Here is an 18,647-nt window from a genome sequence, read left to right on the forward strand (position 1 = left end):
TATTATAAAAGATGTATGAAAAGCTTTGCTTTGAAAGGCGGTACACAATAAAACAGTCATGTGATTCAGAGTGCGCAAGCAAAATACTGAAGGTGTTGGAAATCTGAAATTTAATAAAAACAAAATATTACAAATATTCAGGTTTGACGATCTGTGTGGAAAGAAATTATAAAACCATAAGACCATTTGGCCCATCGAGTCTGCTCTGCCATACCATGACACCCCAATAATCTTCAACTCCACTTTGCTACTTTCCCACAATAACACTTGATTTCCTTATTGATTAGAAATCTGTCTGTCTCAACCTTGAATAGACTTAATGTCCCAACTTGGCAGCCCTCTGTGGTAAAGAATTCACCTTCATCTAAGAAGAAATTCCTCCTCATCTCTGTTTTAAATGGGCAATCTCAGTATGAGATTATTCCCTCTGGTACTATACTCTTCCACAAAGGGAAATACACTCTCTGCATCTATCCTGCTAAGCCGTCGAAGAATCTTATGTTTCAATGAAATCTCTCAATGCTAGTAAAGTTGAATGAGTACAATCCCAATCTATCCAACCACTCCTCATGAGACATGCCCTGCATTTGAAAGCTCAACTTAGTGAGACCGTATATCCAATGCCTATATGTCCTTCCTCTGATAAGCTGCCCAAAAATGTTCCCATAATTCCAACTGTATCTGACTGATGCAATTTCCTTTAAGGTAAAGGCCAACATTCCATTTACCTTCCGTCATTACCCTTATTTAAATTTAGCACAGTTGTTTCTGATCCAGGTTTCTCATTCTCACATAGAATGTTAAATTCGAGAAAGTTATGATTAATGTTCCCTGGAAGATCATTTATTCTGAGATCATGTATTAAACCTGCATCATTATACATGATTAGATCTAAAAGAGCCTGCTTGCTGGTTGGATCCACAACATATTATTCTTGAATTCATCCTCCTGCCACATTCTGCTAATTTGGTTTTCTCACTTTATATGAAGATTAACATACTGTCTTTATTACATGTTCTCATTACTGATGTTGCCTGGTATTTTCAGCATTTTCTGTTTATTGTCAGGAAATTCCGAATAACTGAATGAATTATGTTAATGTAACCATTTTGTTTTCCTTTTGTACATTCTTAAAATCCAGTATGAAGGCCAGGTAAGGAGTGTTCAATCGCATGTTTTTTTTTCGCAATATATAATATTGGCTATTAAGGTGCTTAATTCTACTGCAATTTGCTGATCTTTACATCATGTGAAGCCAGCATTTCACATGCTTAGTGCCATGGGTGCAAGCTTTGTTCTCACTAGCCAGTCAGACTGCTTCCTGCTGTTGCGCTCTCGCAAGCAATGCACAGCAAATATTCCAATAAGTAGTATGCTTGTGCAAACAGCGATGCTGTATTTAAATGACTCATTGCTATTTGGGAAGAAGCTTTGATCTGGCCATTTGAGTATTGTTAAATTCCGCTGACTCATTCTTGTAAGGTGCAGTATGTCAGGTGCGAAGGATGCTTACTGACCACCTGGGTTGAGACCCACGTTTAGCATGTAATCTGTTAAACAGATTTTGAGAAAAGATTGGTTATAGTTGAAAAATGATGTACATTTATATTGTGAAGTAGGATTCTTTTCTACATTAGGTATCACTAAAACTTATCTCTGCCCTCTTAGAAATTGCTTCAGAACTTTAAATGAATTATATGTTCATTTATACATTCTTAGATGTAAGCATTGTCTTTTCCAAACTGCACATAATCTTCCATTATGGGTTTCTTTGAAAAGGGATGAATTATCTCTGATCTGTCTAGGATGTAATTCTAGGATGGACAGTGTTTTACATCTCAAAGTAGGTACATTAAAAACCTGTAACCTACAGGCTCAGAAATTTGTACCTTCGTGTGCCTAAAGGTATTAGATTAAGAGAGCACAGCCCAGATTATAAAGTCTTGACACTCTTCTATCTACACAAGCAACTACTTGCAGTTAGATAACACTTTTAACAGAGTAAAATTCCCCAATTAAGGTGCTTCACAGGAAGATTGAAAAGAAAATTATGAGCCAAGACATACGAGCACATAAGATTTTGACTTGCAAAATGGGATGTGGAATTTGTGGAGGCTCTCTGCAAAAGAAATGCAGCTGATTCCACTCCACACCATTTTGCTATGGCAATGGAAAATATTCAGACAATGAACCAATTTGCTTTTGTAAACCACACTTGATGTTTGTTATGGGAGCCTCATGCTTGACAAATTTGATTGAATGTTTTGAGGAGGTAACCAGGAGCATTCATTGGGATAATGCCTGTGACGTGATCGGTATGATTTCTAGCAAGGCTATTGATAAAACCAATGAGTACAAGCAGACTGGCCAGGAGTGCAAACGAGATCCAAGACGAAGTGGTACATTGGATCTTTAATTGACTGAGAAGCAAAAAACGGGTTGCTGGCAGAGAAATGTTCCTGGATGGAAGTCAAATTCCAGTGGTGACTGCTAGTCTCCATGCTGGGCCATTTCCGTTTGTAGCCAACATCAATAATTTGCACTTAAATATATGGGGGAATGATCAAGATGCAGATTATGGGAAATTGTTCACATGGTAAATACTGAGGAAGATGACCAAAAATTGCAGGGTGAGATCAATGGAACGACTGGTCAGGTGGGTAGAGCAGCAACAAATGGAAGTCAACCCAGAAATGTGTGAGGTAAACAACTGGGGAGGCCTAACAAGGCAAGGGGTTACACTACGAATCGTAGGACCCGAGAGAGCAGTGAAAATCAGAGACTTTCGTGTGCATACCCACAGATCCCTGAAGACAGCCAGTAGACAGGGTGATTAAAAAGGCTTATACATTACTGACTCAATTAATCAAGAAATAGAATATAAGACGACAGAGATTATAAAGTGCGGCTTTGGCCACAAGTGTACACGCAGTTCTGGTTACTATGTTATTGGAAGGAAGTGATCGCACTAGAGATGGTACAGAAGAGATTTACCAGAATGGTACTTGAGTATCAAGTCTAACTGGGACTGAGCCATGAAGAAAGATCGGATAGACTGGCATTACTTTCCTTTGAGCAGCAAAGTTGAAAGGGAACCTGAGAACTATATGAGTGAGGGATTGAGATCGAGTGGATAGAAAGACACCTTTTCAATTTGTGGAAGAGTCAATAACCAGAGACTATAGATTTTATCTAAAAGGTAGAAGGCTAAGAGGAGAGTTGAGGAAGTTTATCACTTGAACAGTGGTGAGAGTCTGGAAGGCACTGCCTTATAGGGTGGCTATATCTCTCCTTACATTACAGCAGTTGTAGCTTGTGATGCCAAAGCTTCCAGGACTATTGGTCAAAAGTTGGTAAGTGGGACTCATGTAGTCAGTTCTTCAGTGTGAACATGGTGGGTGAAATGGCCTCTTTCTGTCATTATAGATGAGACATTGTCTCTATCACATGCTCAAAGTGTATCTCAGACTTGAAGCAGACACTGTAAAGATGTCTCTCCTCATCTCACATTTGATCCTTTTACACCTTAAATCAGTGTCCTCGGGTTTTTGTCCCATCTGCCAAGGGGAGCAGTTTGTCTCTACCACTTGCTGGCTGCAGACCTCCATGAAGCAGACTAACTTTGGCATTGTGCTTGGAAGGTAGCATTCTGCTTTAGGGCAGTTTATTTTTTTCGTAAATACCCAGTGGTTAACTCATTTCGCATGCATGCATGGATAGTTCAGACCTTGCAATGGGGCAAGGTAAAGATCCGCACTCCCATCTATATTATAGAGAGTTGACTGTTTTGCTGATATATTTAAAAGGCGCCTAGGTAGGTATTCACTCACTATAAGTCAGGGGTCTTAGAATGGAGACCTGTAGTAGTCAGCCTGCCACCATTCCCTGGTGAGTCTGCATCTGTTCCTCAGTCAGCTGTCTGCTATTTTCTGGTCAGCCTGCCTCTCATTGCAAGATACACAATCCCCTTTTGGCCAGCATCATTCATCCACACCTATTTAATTCCCACCTCCCTCAATCATCTTCTCTGCACTGTGCAACCTAATGTACTGCCACCCAGTCTCTATGATATGGCACAGTTAGAAACTCCCCAAAGCAGACAAGAGAAGTTGCTCAGTGCAAGTCCAGCATATATAGGAACTTATCTGCTGCACATTTCATCCTCCAGCCAGCCATGAGAAGGTAGATATTGTTCACTTGTGCAGAACTTGATTACCTTGATAAGTGGTACATAATTTCATTTAGCTGGCTTTGAATGCACATGCAGGATAGGAAAAAGGATGCAAAAGATTTCTGTGACTTGCCATGAGGATATGCAGCCTAGCTTAAGTTCCAAGAACTTGATTGCAAATCTTCTTCATGCTGTCAGAATTGTGATTTATAGCCTCTCACGCAAGTCAGTTCCTTCCTGCCTTGCTACCATCCCCAGTGAAGCACAAGATTCCATCCTCCATCTGTGAATGGGGCTGCATGGTGGCTCAGTGGTTAGCATTGTTATCTCAGTGCCAGGGACCCAGGTTCAACTCTAGCTTCGGGCGACTATCTGTGTCCAGTTTGCATATTCTCCCTTGTGTCAGTGTGGGTTCCCTCTGGGTGCTCCAGTGTTCTCCCATAGTCCAAAGATGTGAGAGTTAGGTAGATCGGTCATGCTAAATTCCTCATAGTGTGCACGGATATGCAGGATGGGTGGATTAGCCATGGGAAAGGCAAGGTTACAAGGATGTGGTAGAGCAGGTTGGTCAGTGTGGGATGCTCTTTGGAGGGTTAGTGTGGACCTGATGGGCTGAATGGCATGCTTCCACACTGTTCAGATTCTATGACTCTGCATGATTTTGAACACCTTAATTGTATCACTTCTCAAGCATCTGGAAGACAACTCCTCTTCAAGCTATTTATCCATGTAACTGACATGCCCAAACCCCTGAAACTCTCCCTGAAGCCTTCACATCCCTCTTAAAGTGTGGCTCCAAAACTTAATGCTTGCATTGAAGTTGAACCAGTGTTTTGTAAAGGTTCGCTCTGACTTCCTAACTTTATATACTCATTTCCCCTATTTTTATTGCCAAGATTTTGTATGCCTAATTAATCGCTTTCTCAGTGTACCCTGCTGATTACAATGATTTGTAGACTGGCAGGAGGCTGGAAGAACACAGCAAGCCATGCAGTATAAGGCAGTGGAGAAGTCTATGTTTCGGGGTGTAATCCTTCTTCGGGACCCAAAAGCATCTGCAGTGTCTGCAATTTTTTTGTCTTTAATCGATTATAATAATTAGGACATGAAAGCCTCCAGGTCCCATTTCTGCAGTTGCATCCCTATAGGATTGTATACTTCATTTAAACTGGCCTTGCCTTGTTCTTGCCCCCAAAATGTGCCACTTTCTTTCAGACTAGAGGAGACAATCATCAGTTTGTTAAAGAGGCCAGCTATAAGGAGAATTTTAAAGAATGACAGAGTGGTACAAGGGCAGCTTTAACGTTTCAAGCCTAGGTGGGTAAAGGCACACCCGTTAATCGTGGAGCACTTCTACATCACCATAATTGCTCTTGAACCAACTCAGCCATCACTTCAGGCCTTCAGCAATTTACTTTGTGTGAGATAGAAGCCTGTGACTTGAATGCTTCTGCCAGGCCATCTTTCCAACAGAACCAGTGTACTCCTTATACATCTTCATAAGATGCTTTAACATTGACGTGGACATGCATACTTTTTTCCTGTTAGTTTGCTTTCTCAGCACTCACTCACTTTAATGAGTCATGTTGCTTTCTTAGCACACTAAGACTTAAGCTCCCAGTGAAAAGCCATCAGCCTCTGTAACTTGCATTGCTTTTTAGCACCGAGCAAGAGAGAGAGAGAGCAAGAGAGAGAGAGAGAGAGAGAGAAAGCAGGCAGCATATGACATTGGGGAGCACTGAAGAAGGAATACTTTACTCAGAAAGGGGTGGACATGTTGCTGACTGGCACCAGGCTACCTCTGCATCAGAGCTGCAGCGTGCGCCAGCAGCTTATGTAGCAAACACTGCATGTGCTTCAAGCAATAGTGAAATAGTCAAAGAGGAAGAGTCCTTAATGGAGTGAAGGGGGATCAGTTGGGGACACCCCCCCCCCCCCCCCCCCCCCCCCCCACTACAGTCTATCAAAGACCCCACCTAATTACACAGCAAGTTCTGCATGTCAAGTGCAAGCAGTCTGGAGATTACAGGTAGGTCAGTCAGGATGCTTCTCAGACATCAGTCCATGGACTGGGTCAAATTCTCCTGAAATGAGGCAAAGGGATTGGTGATGAAAGTGGATGCTAGAGTCATTCATGGTGGTGCATCAGCAGGAGAGACGGTGAGGTGGCTCTAGTAAGAAGTACAGAAGGCGAAAAGGATTGGAAGTTTGGGAGGATGAGGTGGGTGAGAGCCCTTGAGTGGACATGATACATGTAGCAATTAGATTGACCGAGCATTAGCCTTGAAGATGCATGAGCAATGCTCGAGTTAGATTGAATGCTGCCCTTCCTTTAGTGTGAGGCAATAGAGACAGAGGGCATTTCACCTTGTGTAGCTCAGGAGAACATTGACATTTCTTATGACACTGCTAGCTGTACGCTTTCACCATGGCTTGCCAATGCAGTTTCAGTCCATGTTGTCAGAGTCTCTTGCTATGGTTTCCTTTGGTCAGCAGCAGTAAAGACTGCCATCCTCTCCACCAAACTGTCTTAGAAGTGAGGATCTAGCTTATTGTTTCTCAGACATTTTCAGAGTGGGTTGAAGCATATTTCCTGGCTTGCTGTGTCTTAATTGGTATGCAGGTTGACTTTAAATATGATGTTCGAAGTGTGGAAGCTGGAAGATCTCATCAGGGACAAGCACTTCGGCCTCCCTCACCATACTTTCTCTAACAAATGCATCCAACAGTCTAGTTGCGTAACTTAAAAGGTGAAAAGTGATGTGTCTTTATCTTCAATAGTGTTTTTGCCTGTTACAGCAATGTATACATTATCTCCCACAATATAAGAAATTGGGAGCATTACAGGAATATAGAGTTCAACAGAAGTTTATTGCAGCGAGTTATTACACACAAACGTTAGATTATAACACTCCAACCTTGAATAGCTTGCTTCCAGTAATGTCTCCTGCTCCATATGATCCTGGGGTAAGATGGAATATGATGCCTTTATACCCTCTGCTCACATGCAATGATAGAGTAAGAATATGATGAGCAAGTCTGTTAGAGCTAGGCAGACATTACTGACTGTGAGACACAGCATAACAAAAAATGGAAGGTTGTATAAAAAAATTTGCCACAGGTCATGGTAGACCAGATGCCATGAAACTGATCACTATGCATTAACCAAAAATAGAAAGATTCAGCCCTATGTTGCATGAACTCAGCAAGGAACCTCAGGCAGCATTTCCTAGAAAGTTAATTGAATGCTTTTACTTTCCACAGTATAACTGTGGGCGGCACGGTGGCTAGCACTGCTGCTTCACAGCGCCAGAGACCCGGGTTCAATTACCGCCTCAGGCGACTGACTGTGTGGAGTTTGCAAATTCTCCCCGTGTCTGCGTGGGTTTCCTCCCACAGTCCAAAAATGTGCAGGTTAGGTGAATTGGCCGTGCTAAATTGTCCGTAGTGTTAGGTGAAGGGGTAAATGTAGGGGAATGGGTCTGGGTGGGTTGCACTTCGGAGGGTCGGTGTGGACTTGTTGGGCTGAAGGGCCTGTTTCCACGCTGAAAGTCATCTAATCTAATCTAATAACAGTTATCAATACACAAATGCAATCTCCTCCTAAAATACAAGATTTCTGTAATACATGCATCATTGAATCAAGAATCACAAATAAAACTGCATTTCTTCCCATGAATTTTAAGCTTCCCATACATATGCAGTTAATCCTAGTTTCTTCTATCCCATCACCAGTGAGAACTGTGTGGTCCTACTAAATGTTTTCACAGTGGACTAAAGAAGTGAGGAGAAGTAATATTTAACATTTTTATTTCCATAAATAACATCTCTTTTTACCAGCAGTGTTTTGAATTATTTTCTTTAACATTTGTAAAGAAAAAGTGTCTATAATTTTAGACAAAATGACTAACTTTGATAAAAATGTCTTTATCTGTTGCAGGCCTGAAGTCAGTTTAAAGAAATATAGTGGTTGCCTCCGAGATATAGAAATTTCACAGTCACCATATAATTTGTTGAGTGGCACAGATTACCTGGGATTAACAAAAGGCTGTAGTTTAGAGGTTTGTTATCTGAAACATTGTGATATTGCATATGTTATATCAATTTTCTTTATTTTTGAAATATTGAATTCTAACACAGTACAGTACATGCTCTAGTTTGTGAAGTTGCATCAAATTTTACTCTAATATTCATTAACGTGCTCTTTTTCACAGAATGTCCACACTGTTAGCTTCCATAAACCAGGATTTGTTGAGCTTCAGCCACATGCATTGAACGTAGGCACAGAAATATCTTTTTCCTTCAGCACTAAAAATGAGACTGGAATGATACTTTATGGAAGTGGAAAGGCCCCAGCTCAACTCAAGAGGAAACGCCGCCAAACTGGACAGGTTGGTATTATTATTATTAATGCTTAATATATTTTAAGTATTTATTTTTGTGCATATAACATTTACAGATTGAGCCAATGGAAATAATAAACAAGTGAAATAATATTTTAAATTATTAAAATGCATGGTTTTAAAGTTTTCTCTTTTCCTTTGCTGTTTGGTACTGGTTCTTTAATATTTTCAAATACATGTATTCTCCAGCAGTATCTCTACAGTCAAGAAACTTAGTAAATAATTGGCTATGAATACAGTCAGAGAGATGTACAGCATGGAAATAGACCCTTGGTCCACGTTGACCAGATATCCCAATCTAATCCAATCCCATTTGCCAGCACTTGGCCTATATCCCTCTAAACACTTCCTATTCATATACCCATCCAGATGCCTTTTAAAATGTTGTAATTGTACTAGCTGCCTCTGGCAACTTATTCCATACGTGCACCACCCTCTGGGTGAAGAAGTTGCCTCTTGGGTCCCTTTTTAAATTTTTCCCCTCTCACCCTAAATCTATGCACTCTAGTTCTAGACTTCCCCACCCCAGGGAAAAGACCTTGTCTATTTACCCTATTCATGTCCCTCAGCCTGATATACGATCACCCCTCAGCCTTCAGCGAAAACAGACTATTCAGTCACTCCCTATAGTTCAAATCCTCCAATCCTGGCAGCACGCTTGTAAATCTTATATGAGCCCTTTCAAGTTTCACAACATCCTTCCGATAGGAGGGAGACCCAGAATTGCACGCAATATTCCAAACGTGGCACAACGTGACCTCCTGTACTCAATTCTCTGACCAATAAAGGAAAGTATACCGTAAGTCACCTTCACTATTCTATCTACCTGCGACTCTACTTTCAAGGAGCTACAAACCTGCACTCCAAGGTGCCTTTGAGCAACACTCCCTAGAACCTTACCATTCCTGCTCTGATGTGCTTTTCCAAACTGCAGCACCTCACATATATCGAAATTAAACTACATCTGCCACTCCTCAGCCCATTGGCCCATCTGATCAAGATCCTGTTGTAATCAGAGATAACCTTCACTGTCCACTACACCTCCAAAGTTGGTTTCATCTGCAAACTTACTTTTGTATCATTTATTTTGAAATACACTTGCTGAAATCAATTAATTATTGGCAATAATACTCATGTTATGTGTGCTGTAACGTTTTGCTTTATACAAATAGGTCTACTATGCAGTTTTCCTAAACAGAGGGCGCTTGGAAGTACACGTTGCTATGGGAACCCGAGAACCTCGTCGTGTGACAATTAGACCAGAATCTGGCGTGTTTAATGATGGAAAGGAACATAGTGTTAGACTGCACAGATCAAGAGGGTATGACCATTCCTAAACAATCCAACATTACCTTGGGATTTTTTTTTCTAATTCTAGTGGATGCTTTGGCATTTTCACTTCATAATTTCTAAGAGGTTTATAATTTCCTCCAACAAACATGCCATTGAAATTTACAAAAATGGAACTAGTGAATTACTAAATGAATTACTTAGTGTAAATCAATGTTTCTACGTATAAAGTGACAGCATGATGCTTGTATATTTAGATCCTGCTCATGTCCGTGATGTTCATTTTACAGCATGGGAATCAAATCCTTAATGGGAACCAAAGCACTATTTGCTTTTACCCTCCCAGTGCTAATCTTTAACTGCCTGATGCTGGAGAATGAGGTCACTACTTTGTCAATAGTTGTGTCTGGAAAGCTATCACAGCTGACTGAAAGTACCGTCTTTCTGTTCAGCCACTGAATGCACCACTTCTACCCCCCGACTGCTGTTGTTTACGTCACTTCCTCTGGTAACGTAACCCATGGTGTCACCAATGGTCACATGACCTTTCCCCACTCCAGAAACAGTGTCTGCCCTCACTCCCAACTCCAGCTCTATACCAGGTCCCAGACCCCACCCCCCCTCCCCTCCCCCTCACCGAGGATGAACTATCAATTCTCAGTAAAGGTTTCACTTTTATCCCACTATGCTCCCGGGTCAACGAATTCCACATGCGTTGCGACATTGAACTGCCTCTGCCTCTGTGCTTACTTTTCCAACTGTGACTCCCATCCATCCACTGAGAACCCCTTCTCCTGCCTCCAACATATTCCATCCTCTTGGACACTCCTTCCTGGTCTGTTATCCACCCTCGACCTCTTTATCACCAACTGCTGCTGTGAAATTGACCTCTTCAACCTGTCCACCCCTCTCTCCCAATCTACCCTTCTCACCCTTGCAGAGTACAGTCCTCCATTCCCTCCGGTCCAACCCCAACCTCACCTTAAATCAAAGGATGGGTGAGGGGGTGGGGGCGCAGGGGTACTTTGGTGCAATGACCTCTACACTGCTGAATCCAGGTGCCGACTCATGGACATCTCCTACCACACCCTCGACCACGACCTCACCTCCTATCACCAAACCATCATCTCCCAGACCATCCACAACCTCATCACTTCAGAGGATCTCCCAACCAATGCCTCCAACCTCATAGTCCCAGAACCCCACACTGCCTGGTTCTACTTCTTACCCAAACCCACAAACCTGACTGCCCTGTTCGACCTATTGTCTCTGCCTGCTCTTGTCCAACTGAACTTACCTCCTCATAATCTTGACATTGTCCTGTCCCTCTTGGTCCAGGAACTCCCCGCACACATTCGGGACACCACCCACGCCCTCCACTACCTCCATGACTTTTGGTTCCCAGGCCCCCAATGCCTCATCTTCACCATGGACATCCAGTCCCAGTATATATCCATTTGCCATGGCGAAGGCCTCCAAGCCCTCAGTTTCTTCCACTCCCACTGACCTAACCAGTATCCTTCCACTGACACTCTTATTCAATTGGTTGAACTGGTGCTTACCCTCAACAACTTCTTCTTTGAATCCTTCCACTTCCTTCATACCACAGGTGTAGCCATGGGCACCCATATGGGCCCCAGCTGTGCCTACCTCTTTCTAGGCTATGTGTAACAGTCCATCATCTGCAGTCGCACTGGCACTATACTCCAACTCTTCCTCCACTACATCAATGACTGTATCGGTGCTACCTTCTGCTTCCATGAGTAGGTTGAATAGTTCATCAACTTCACTAATACTTTCCACCCTGACCTTAAGTTCACCTGGACAATCTCACACACCTCCCTCCACTTCCTGACCTCTCCAGCGACTGACAACATGGACGTCTGTTTCAAACCCACTGACTCCCACAGCTACCTGGCCTACACCTCCTCCCACACACACCCTCCCTCCTTACACCCCATCCTATAAAAACATGATCCCTTACTCCAAATTCCTCCTTCCATCGTATTTGCTCCTGAGAGGAGTAATTCCACTCCAGGACATCCCAGTTGGCCTCCTTATTTCAAGGACAGGAATTTCCCCTTCCATGTTATCAACAAAGCCCTCCAGTGCATCTCCTCCACTTTTTGCATCTCCACCCTTGAACCCCACCCCTCCAATCACAACAAGAATAGAATCCCTCTGGTCCTCACCTTCTACCCCACTAATCTCCATTACAGAGCATTATCCTCTGCCACTTCCGCCACCTACTATCAGACCCCACCACCAGAGAGATATTTCCCTCCCCACCCCAATCTGCCTTCTGCAGAGAGCTTCCCTCTGCAATACCCTCATTAGGTCCACGCATCCGTCTACCCACCCTTCACACCTGGCACCTTCTCTTGCCACCACAAGAGGTGTAATTCTGCACCCACATCTCCCCCCGCACCTCACCGAAGGATCCTTCCACATCCAGCAGAGACATTCCTGCACATCCAAACACCTCATCTACTGTGTCCATTGCTCTTTATGTGGTCTCCTCTGCACTGGGGAGACAGGTTGCCAACTCGCAGAGTGTTTCAGAGAATGTCTTTGGGACACACTCACCCAACAACCCCACCACCCTTTGGCCAACCACTTTAAATCCTCCTCCCACTTCACCAAGGATATCCAAGTCCTGGGTCGCCTCCACTGCCAAATCCAAGCTACCGGTCAACTGGAGGAAGAACACCTCATCTTCCACCTTGGGACTCTTCAACCACATGGCATTGACATTGACTTCACTAGTTTCCAAATCTGCTCTCCCTCCACCTCATTCCAGATTCAATCCTCCAACTTGGCACTGCCCTCCTGACCTGTTCTACCTGTCCATCTTCCTCCCCACTAACCTATCACCATCACTGCTCACTTGCATGTACACGTAGCCTTCCCAGCTACCTTTCCTCCATCCTCCACCACCACCCTCCTATTTAACTCCCTTCCCCTTTCCCAACCCTGGCCCCATCCCACCTCCATTCCTGATAAAGGGCTTATGCCCAAAATGTTGACTCTTCTGCTCCTCGGATGCTGCCTACCCTATTGTGCTTTTCCAGCACCACACTTTTTGACTCTGATCTCCAGCATCTGTAGTCTTCACTTTCTCCTGACTACAGTGTGTCACAATACAGACCTAGCAGACTACTGTGTACCCATACTGCTGCCTTAGTTGACTGCTGTGAATCCCTAGCGCTACATATTTATGTGCCTGCAGTTGATCTCACTGCAGCAACCGACACTGACATTTTTGACAGCTTTCTCTGAAGGGTGATTTACTCTGGCTGCTGACAAATTCATAAACTGAGGAAATCCAGTCCCCCTTCCCAACTCCCACTGCTACTACTCTCCTATTTGCCTCAAGCTAACATAAGCCTCCTTATTCAATTGTATTGTTGAGACAGAAATGTTTTAGTGTGGGCTTAAATTAATTATTTCTGCTGTCTTTCATTTAAAATCCCTGAATATGAAAATAACATGAGATTCATTTTGCTTTAGGTATCTCACTGTGCAAGTGAATGAAGAAAAGGCTCAAAGGAAAAGTCTACCTAATGATCTGCCTCTCGACATTAAGCGGCTGTTTGTTGGAGGTGTCCCTGCCTCATTCCAAGTCAGTCAGTTAAGAAGTATCACACATTTCGAAGGCTGTATATGGAATTTAGTAGTTAATTCAATGTAAGTAATACTATTATTCTTAAGAAAAGGACATATTTTTAAAAAATGAAAACACATTGATGGGTTAATTTCTCAATCCCAGAGAGTGCATGTTAAAAAAAAGAATGTTGTTAAAGATAAGAACAATTTAAGAAATCAGGACAATTATCCATGCATTTCTGTCCATTCTGCTCTGTCAGGGAACTGATGGTCTAGTGGTATTATTGCTGGACTGTTAATCTAGAGTCCCAAGTAATGTCCTGGGGACCTGGGTTTGAATCCCACCATGGCAGATGGTAGAATTTGAATTCAAAGGTGAAAAAAAGTTCTGTACTTAAGAGTTGAAGGATGACAATGAGTTAATTGTTGGGGAACAACCCACCTGGCTCACTGATGCCCTTTAGAAAAGGAAACTGCTGGCATCCATGTGACTCCAGACCAACAGTAATGTGATTGACTCTCAACTGCCCTCTGGGAAATTAGGAATGGGCAATAAATGCTGACCTAGCCAGCAGTGCCCTCATCCCGCAAATTAATTTTTTAAAAAAATTAGATTGGAGGGAAAGCCTCGAGCAGTGGGCCCTTGGTTTCCTAGCATGTGATCTTTTAAAGTGCTTGATTGGTAAATTAGCCCTGTAGCCATATCCTTAAATTAATTGAATTTAGTGCATTCTGCAGTGGAAAATTATTTTTAAATTGCTTGTGCATACCAATGTACATTAACATCTTTATAAAATGCTTGCTTTCATGTTAAATTATTTTACCCATTCAGTACACTTGTATCAAATTAGCCTTATTTGTAGCATTCTGTCACCACCCGCAATGTTATGTTGAATGGCATGCTTATAATAGGGTTACTAAGTTTTTTTTCAGTGACATCTGGTATGGTGTGGCATAGTGGTTCAGTGGTTAGCATTGCTACCTCACAGCACCAGGAACCCAGGTTCAATTCCATCCTTGGGTGACTGTCTGTGTCTGCGTGGGTTTCCTCCGGGTGCTCCTGATGTGCAGGTTAAATGAACTGGCCACGCTAAATTGCCCATAGTGTTTAGGGATGTGTGGGTTAGATGCATTAGTCAAAGGTAAGCATAGGATAATAAAGCATGGGTCTGGGTGGGTTACTCTTTGGGGGGTGTGTGTGGACTTGTTAGGCCATACAGCCCGTTTCCACAGTGTAGGGATTCTTTGAAATAAAGGCCTTATCCTACCGCTGCTTGAATTAACCAGGCTGTCCCTGAAACCATCCCCTCACATCATTTATCTGTGGCTCAGGTCATTCCATGATCCTGGGACTCTGGTCGGTGTTTTTCATGCAGGGGCTCCAGCCTCCCTTGTGTTGTTACTGTATAAAGTCCGCTGGCCATTGATCGTCCAGTGGCTGTCAGTAGGAGACCAGCGGTTTTGTTGCCAGCACAAAGATGGTGGTACTAGTATCACTCCACCACAACAGACATTTCTGTAATCGCACCTTCCCCAACTCAACTCCAACCTAGGGCTATCCCGATGACTGCAGCTCCCTGATCGACTGCTGAGCACCCTCTGCCTCCATGACTGGACACTGGTGCCACCGAACTCCTCATGTAACCCAATGCTGGCCATGTCCTGCACTGACTGACTGACGTCAACTTCTGCTTCTTCCTGAGAGTGCCATTTTACAAATTCATTTCTGCAGTCATTCGATGGATCCATCAGCAATACTGTACAACAAGCTTAATAGAACTGACCATATCGTGATATCCTGAGATTTCAGCAATTTGACACTCCGGAGTTTGACTGAGAACGTGTGGTCCTGGATGCATGTTGTCACCTTTAGCAATGGCAATTGTGATGCAATTGCAATGGCAATGGCCACAGGTGTAAGCAAGACCATCTGCTCTCAGGGGCTTGATTCCAAGGAAAGATGCACCTGTGTTCTTGCCAGCTCCTGATGAAGTTACTGGACTCAAAACATTCAAATAAACTTTCTTCCCACAGATGCTGCCAGACCTGCTGAGTTTCTCCAGCAATGTTGAGTGTTATTAGTGTTTTTCCAGCCAGCAACTGAGATGCTTAACAAGATTTGCCCAACATTTCAAGTTGACGAGCTGCTTGGTTATTAGCATCTAATTCTCTCTCCACAGATGCTGCCAGACCTGACTAGTATTTCAGTTTCAGATTTCAATATTTTCTATTTCAGTTTCAGATTTCTAGCATCTGCAGTATTATTTTCTTTATGAAAAGTTGTCAATTTCTCCATACTGTAAGGCTGAAATTACCAAAATAAATATTTTCCCATGTATTTGCTTGCTTTTCAGACCATTGGACTTTGCTCAACCAGTGTATTTTGAGCATGCAGAAATTGGAAGGTGCCCAACATTAAAACATCCAAAACCACTTATTGAAGATGTTGAAGAGATTGATACAGCTGAAATCACAATCAAACCTATTTCAGAAATAAAAAGAATTCCTACTCCTGCTCCTGTAAGTTTTTGTTCTGCCAAATTAGCATAAATTGTTTGAATTTGTTCCCACTTCCAACTCAGAGAATTGATTAACTGTATACGCAGTGGGAGATCTCACCAGTCCGTGTTTTCTTAACAGTACCAATAATTGCAAATTCAGATGTATTCTGACCACCAAAAGATCTGAAAATCATTTGCAACCAGCATACAAAGGTTGGAAGTGGCACTGATGAATTGAAAGCTCCATAATGACCTGAGGAACAACCAGCTTCATACTGATCATAGCTGTATTCTGTCATCTTTTGTCATTCAATATTTGGTCAGATATGGTAATCCCAGTGAAATACTCAGATAATCTTCTCCTCCATTTTCTAATAATCCTTGTTCTAAAACGCATTCTCTTTCATCATATTACATGATGATTGAACTTGTGCTTCTTCCTTGAAATAAAAAAAGATCAACTTAGACCTGCAGCAAAAATCTGAAAAGATCATTTAAGCACAGGGTTTGACATTCAGAATGAAAGGAAATGGGTTTTTAGTTCCTAGTGCTATATCAAGTAGGGTGGAGTAAAATGAAACTTCTACACATTTCAGTATGTAGTGATTGCTCAGAGGATAATGCGCTGTGTAGGAATCCAGCAGATCTGTGCCAGTACCTTAAAACTGTTATCCAACTTGTCCCACTCCCTTCCGCTTCACCATGGAAACTTTTCTTATTGGTTCTGAAAGTTCCTAATGAAGCTGCTTCCACTATTAGCGTCATAGAGTCATAGAGATGTACAGCATACAAACAGACCCTTCGGTCCAACCAATCCATGCCGACCAGATATCCTAATCCAATCTTGTCCCACCTGCCAGCACCCGGACCATATCCCTCCAAACCCTTCCTATTCATATACCCATCCAAATGCCTCTTAAATGTTGCAATTGTACCAGCCTCCACCACTTCCTCTGGCAGCTCATTCCACCCTCTGTGTGAAAGCGTTGCCTCTTAGGTCTCTTTTATATCTTTCCCCTCTCACCCTAAACCTATGCCCTCTAGTTCTGGACTCACCAACCTCAGGGAAAAAACTTTGTCTATTTACCCTATCCATGCTCCTCATAATTTTGTAAACCTCTATAAGGTCACCCCTCAGCCTCCGATGCTCCAGGGAAAACAGCTCCAGCCTGTTCAGCTTCTCCCTATAGCTCAAATCCTCCAACCCTGGCAACATCCTTGTAAATCTTTTCTGAACCCTTTCAAGTTTCACAACATCTTTCTGATAGCAGGAGACCAGAATTGCATGCAATATTCCAACAGTGGCCTAAGTAATATCCTGTACAGCTGCAACATGACCTCCCAACTCCTGTACTCAATACTCTGACCAATAAAGGAAAGCATACCAAACGCCGCCTTCACTATCCTAGATACCTGCGACTCCACTTTCAAGGAGCTATGAACTTGCACTCCAAGGTCTCAACACTCAACACAACGGTTCAGCAACACTCCCCAGGACTGTGCATTTTAAATCATCATAACTCAATGTACAAAAACTCATCTATCTTTTGATTTCTTTTGTTTGTGAATTATCTTAAGTCTTTGATCTCCAGCAACCAATATTTCTGTTACTGAAGCTGTGGGGAGAATCTTCCCAGTCTTGCAGAGGTAGTTTAATAGGAATGCAGAGAAATCTTGCAGATCAGCATGTGGTCTTATCCAGTTTGCTCAGAAGCAAGAAAGCAACTTGCACCTACCAGCGGAAGTAGACAGTAGAGTTAGAATTAGGTTTATTGTCATGTGTACCCAAGTACAGGAGTACAGTGAAAAGTTTACAATGTAGCATCTCACGTGCCATCCTAGGTATCTTAGCTACAAAATACAAAAAAAGAAAAAGTTAGATTACAGTGATTCATAGTATAAGTTAGAAAATAAGAAATTAAGTTGAAAGGATAAGCATTACAGTCAGATAAACAGATGACAGATAAATATTACATTGCAGTCGATCAGCACGGGGACTTCGACACATGGTCTGACCGGCCTCACAAGGCACTGACTGCCTATGCCAGTCCCCAGCCCTGCTCCGCTCCATGTCTCCACCCTGCTCTGCTCCATGCCTCCAGCCTATTTCACTCCATGCCTCCAGCCTGCTCCACTCCGCCCCTAGAGCCCTCCCCACTCTGATCCTCGGCAGTTAACAATTAGTAGGAGAATATGGATTGTTCTGTCAGCATATTCCCAGTGTGAGAACAGCCCCCCGTTGAAAGTTGGACCTGAAGCTCTGTGGAGGCAGCAGGTTGGCTGGACATTGAAGCTATGGGTTCTACACCCCAGCCACAAGACCAGCCTCACAGGTGAAAGAGCCTCTGCCACAATCCATATGATTCTACTGGAAAGATGTTCCCTCTGCTTTAAGGAGCCTATTGATTCCAGCCCTCTTTATGCATTAAATTGTTGCAAACATACAAGAGGCCTCCTTGTTGAGATGCCCTCATGCTTTCCTGTCAAAAGAGCATTGACCTCTCCCAGTGGGGCTGCTAACCTTTCAAAGGTGAAGGCCCTGAGAAGCTGCAGCCTCAGGAAACTTCTTGGAAGATTGTACATGATTCACAAATCTTTAAGAATTGAAACAAGCTATGAATATTTTCAAAAGATGTATAATATTGTCCAGTTCTGCTACTTTCTTGTATTAATTTT

General features: G+C 42.8%; 1 protein-coding gene across 4 annotated transcripts in view; it reads left to right on the top strand.

The window, feature by feature from the left end:
- lama2 (laminin, alpha 2) overlaps positions 1-18,647 on the top strand; it is a 393,314-nt gene that overhangs the window by 348,652 nt on the left and 26,015 nt on the right. For all 4 annotated transcript variants that reach the window (XM_060851112.1, XM_060851122.1, XM_060851132.1 and 1 more), the window contains 5 exons: positions 8,112-8,232; positions 8,386-8,562; positions 9,747-9,895; positions 13,375-13,551; positions 15,825-15,990. In XM_060851112.1, the coding sequence (XP_060707095.1) occupies positions 8,112-8,232; positions 8,386-8,562; positions 9,747-9,895; positions 13,375-13,551; positions 15,825-15,990 (790 nt within the window). The remainder of the gene's footprint in view (positions 1-8,111; positions 8,233-8,385; positions 8,563-9,746; positions 9,896-13,374; positions 13,552-15,824; positions 15,991-18,647) is intronic.

The sequence above is a fragment of the Hemiscyllium ocellatum genome, chromosome 3 (genome assembly GCF_020745735.1).
Source record: "Hemiscyllium ocellatum isolate sHemOce1 chromosome 3, sHemOce1.pat.X.cur, whole genome shotgun sequence".
NCBI lineage: Eukaryota > Metazoa > Chordata > Chondrichthyes > Orectolobiformes > Hemiscylliidae > Hemiscyllium > Hemiscyllium ocellatum.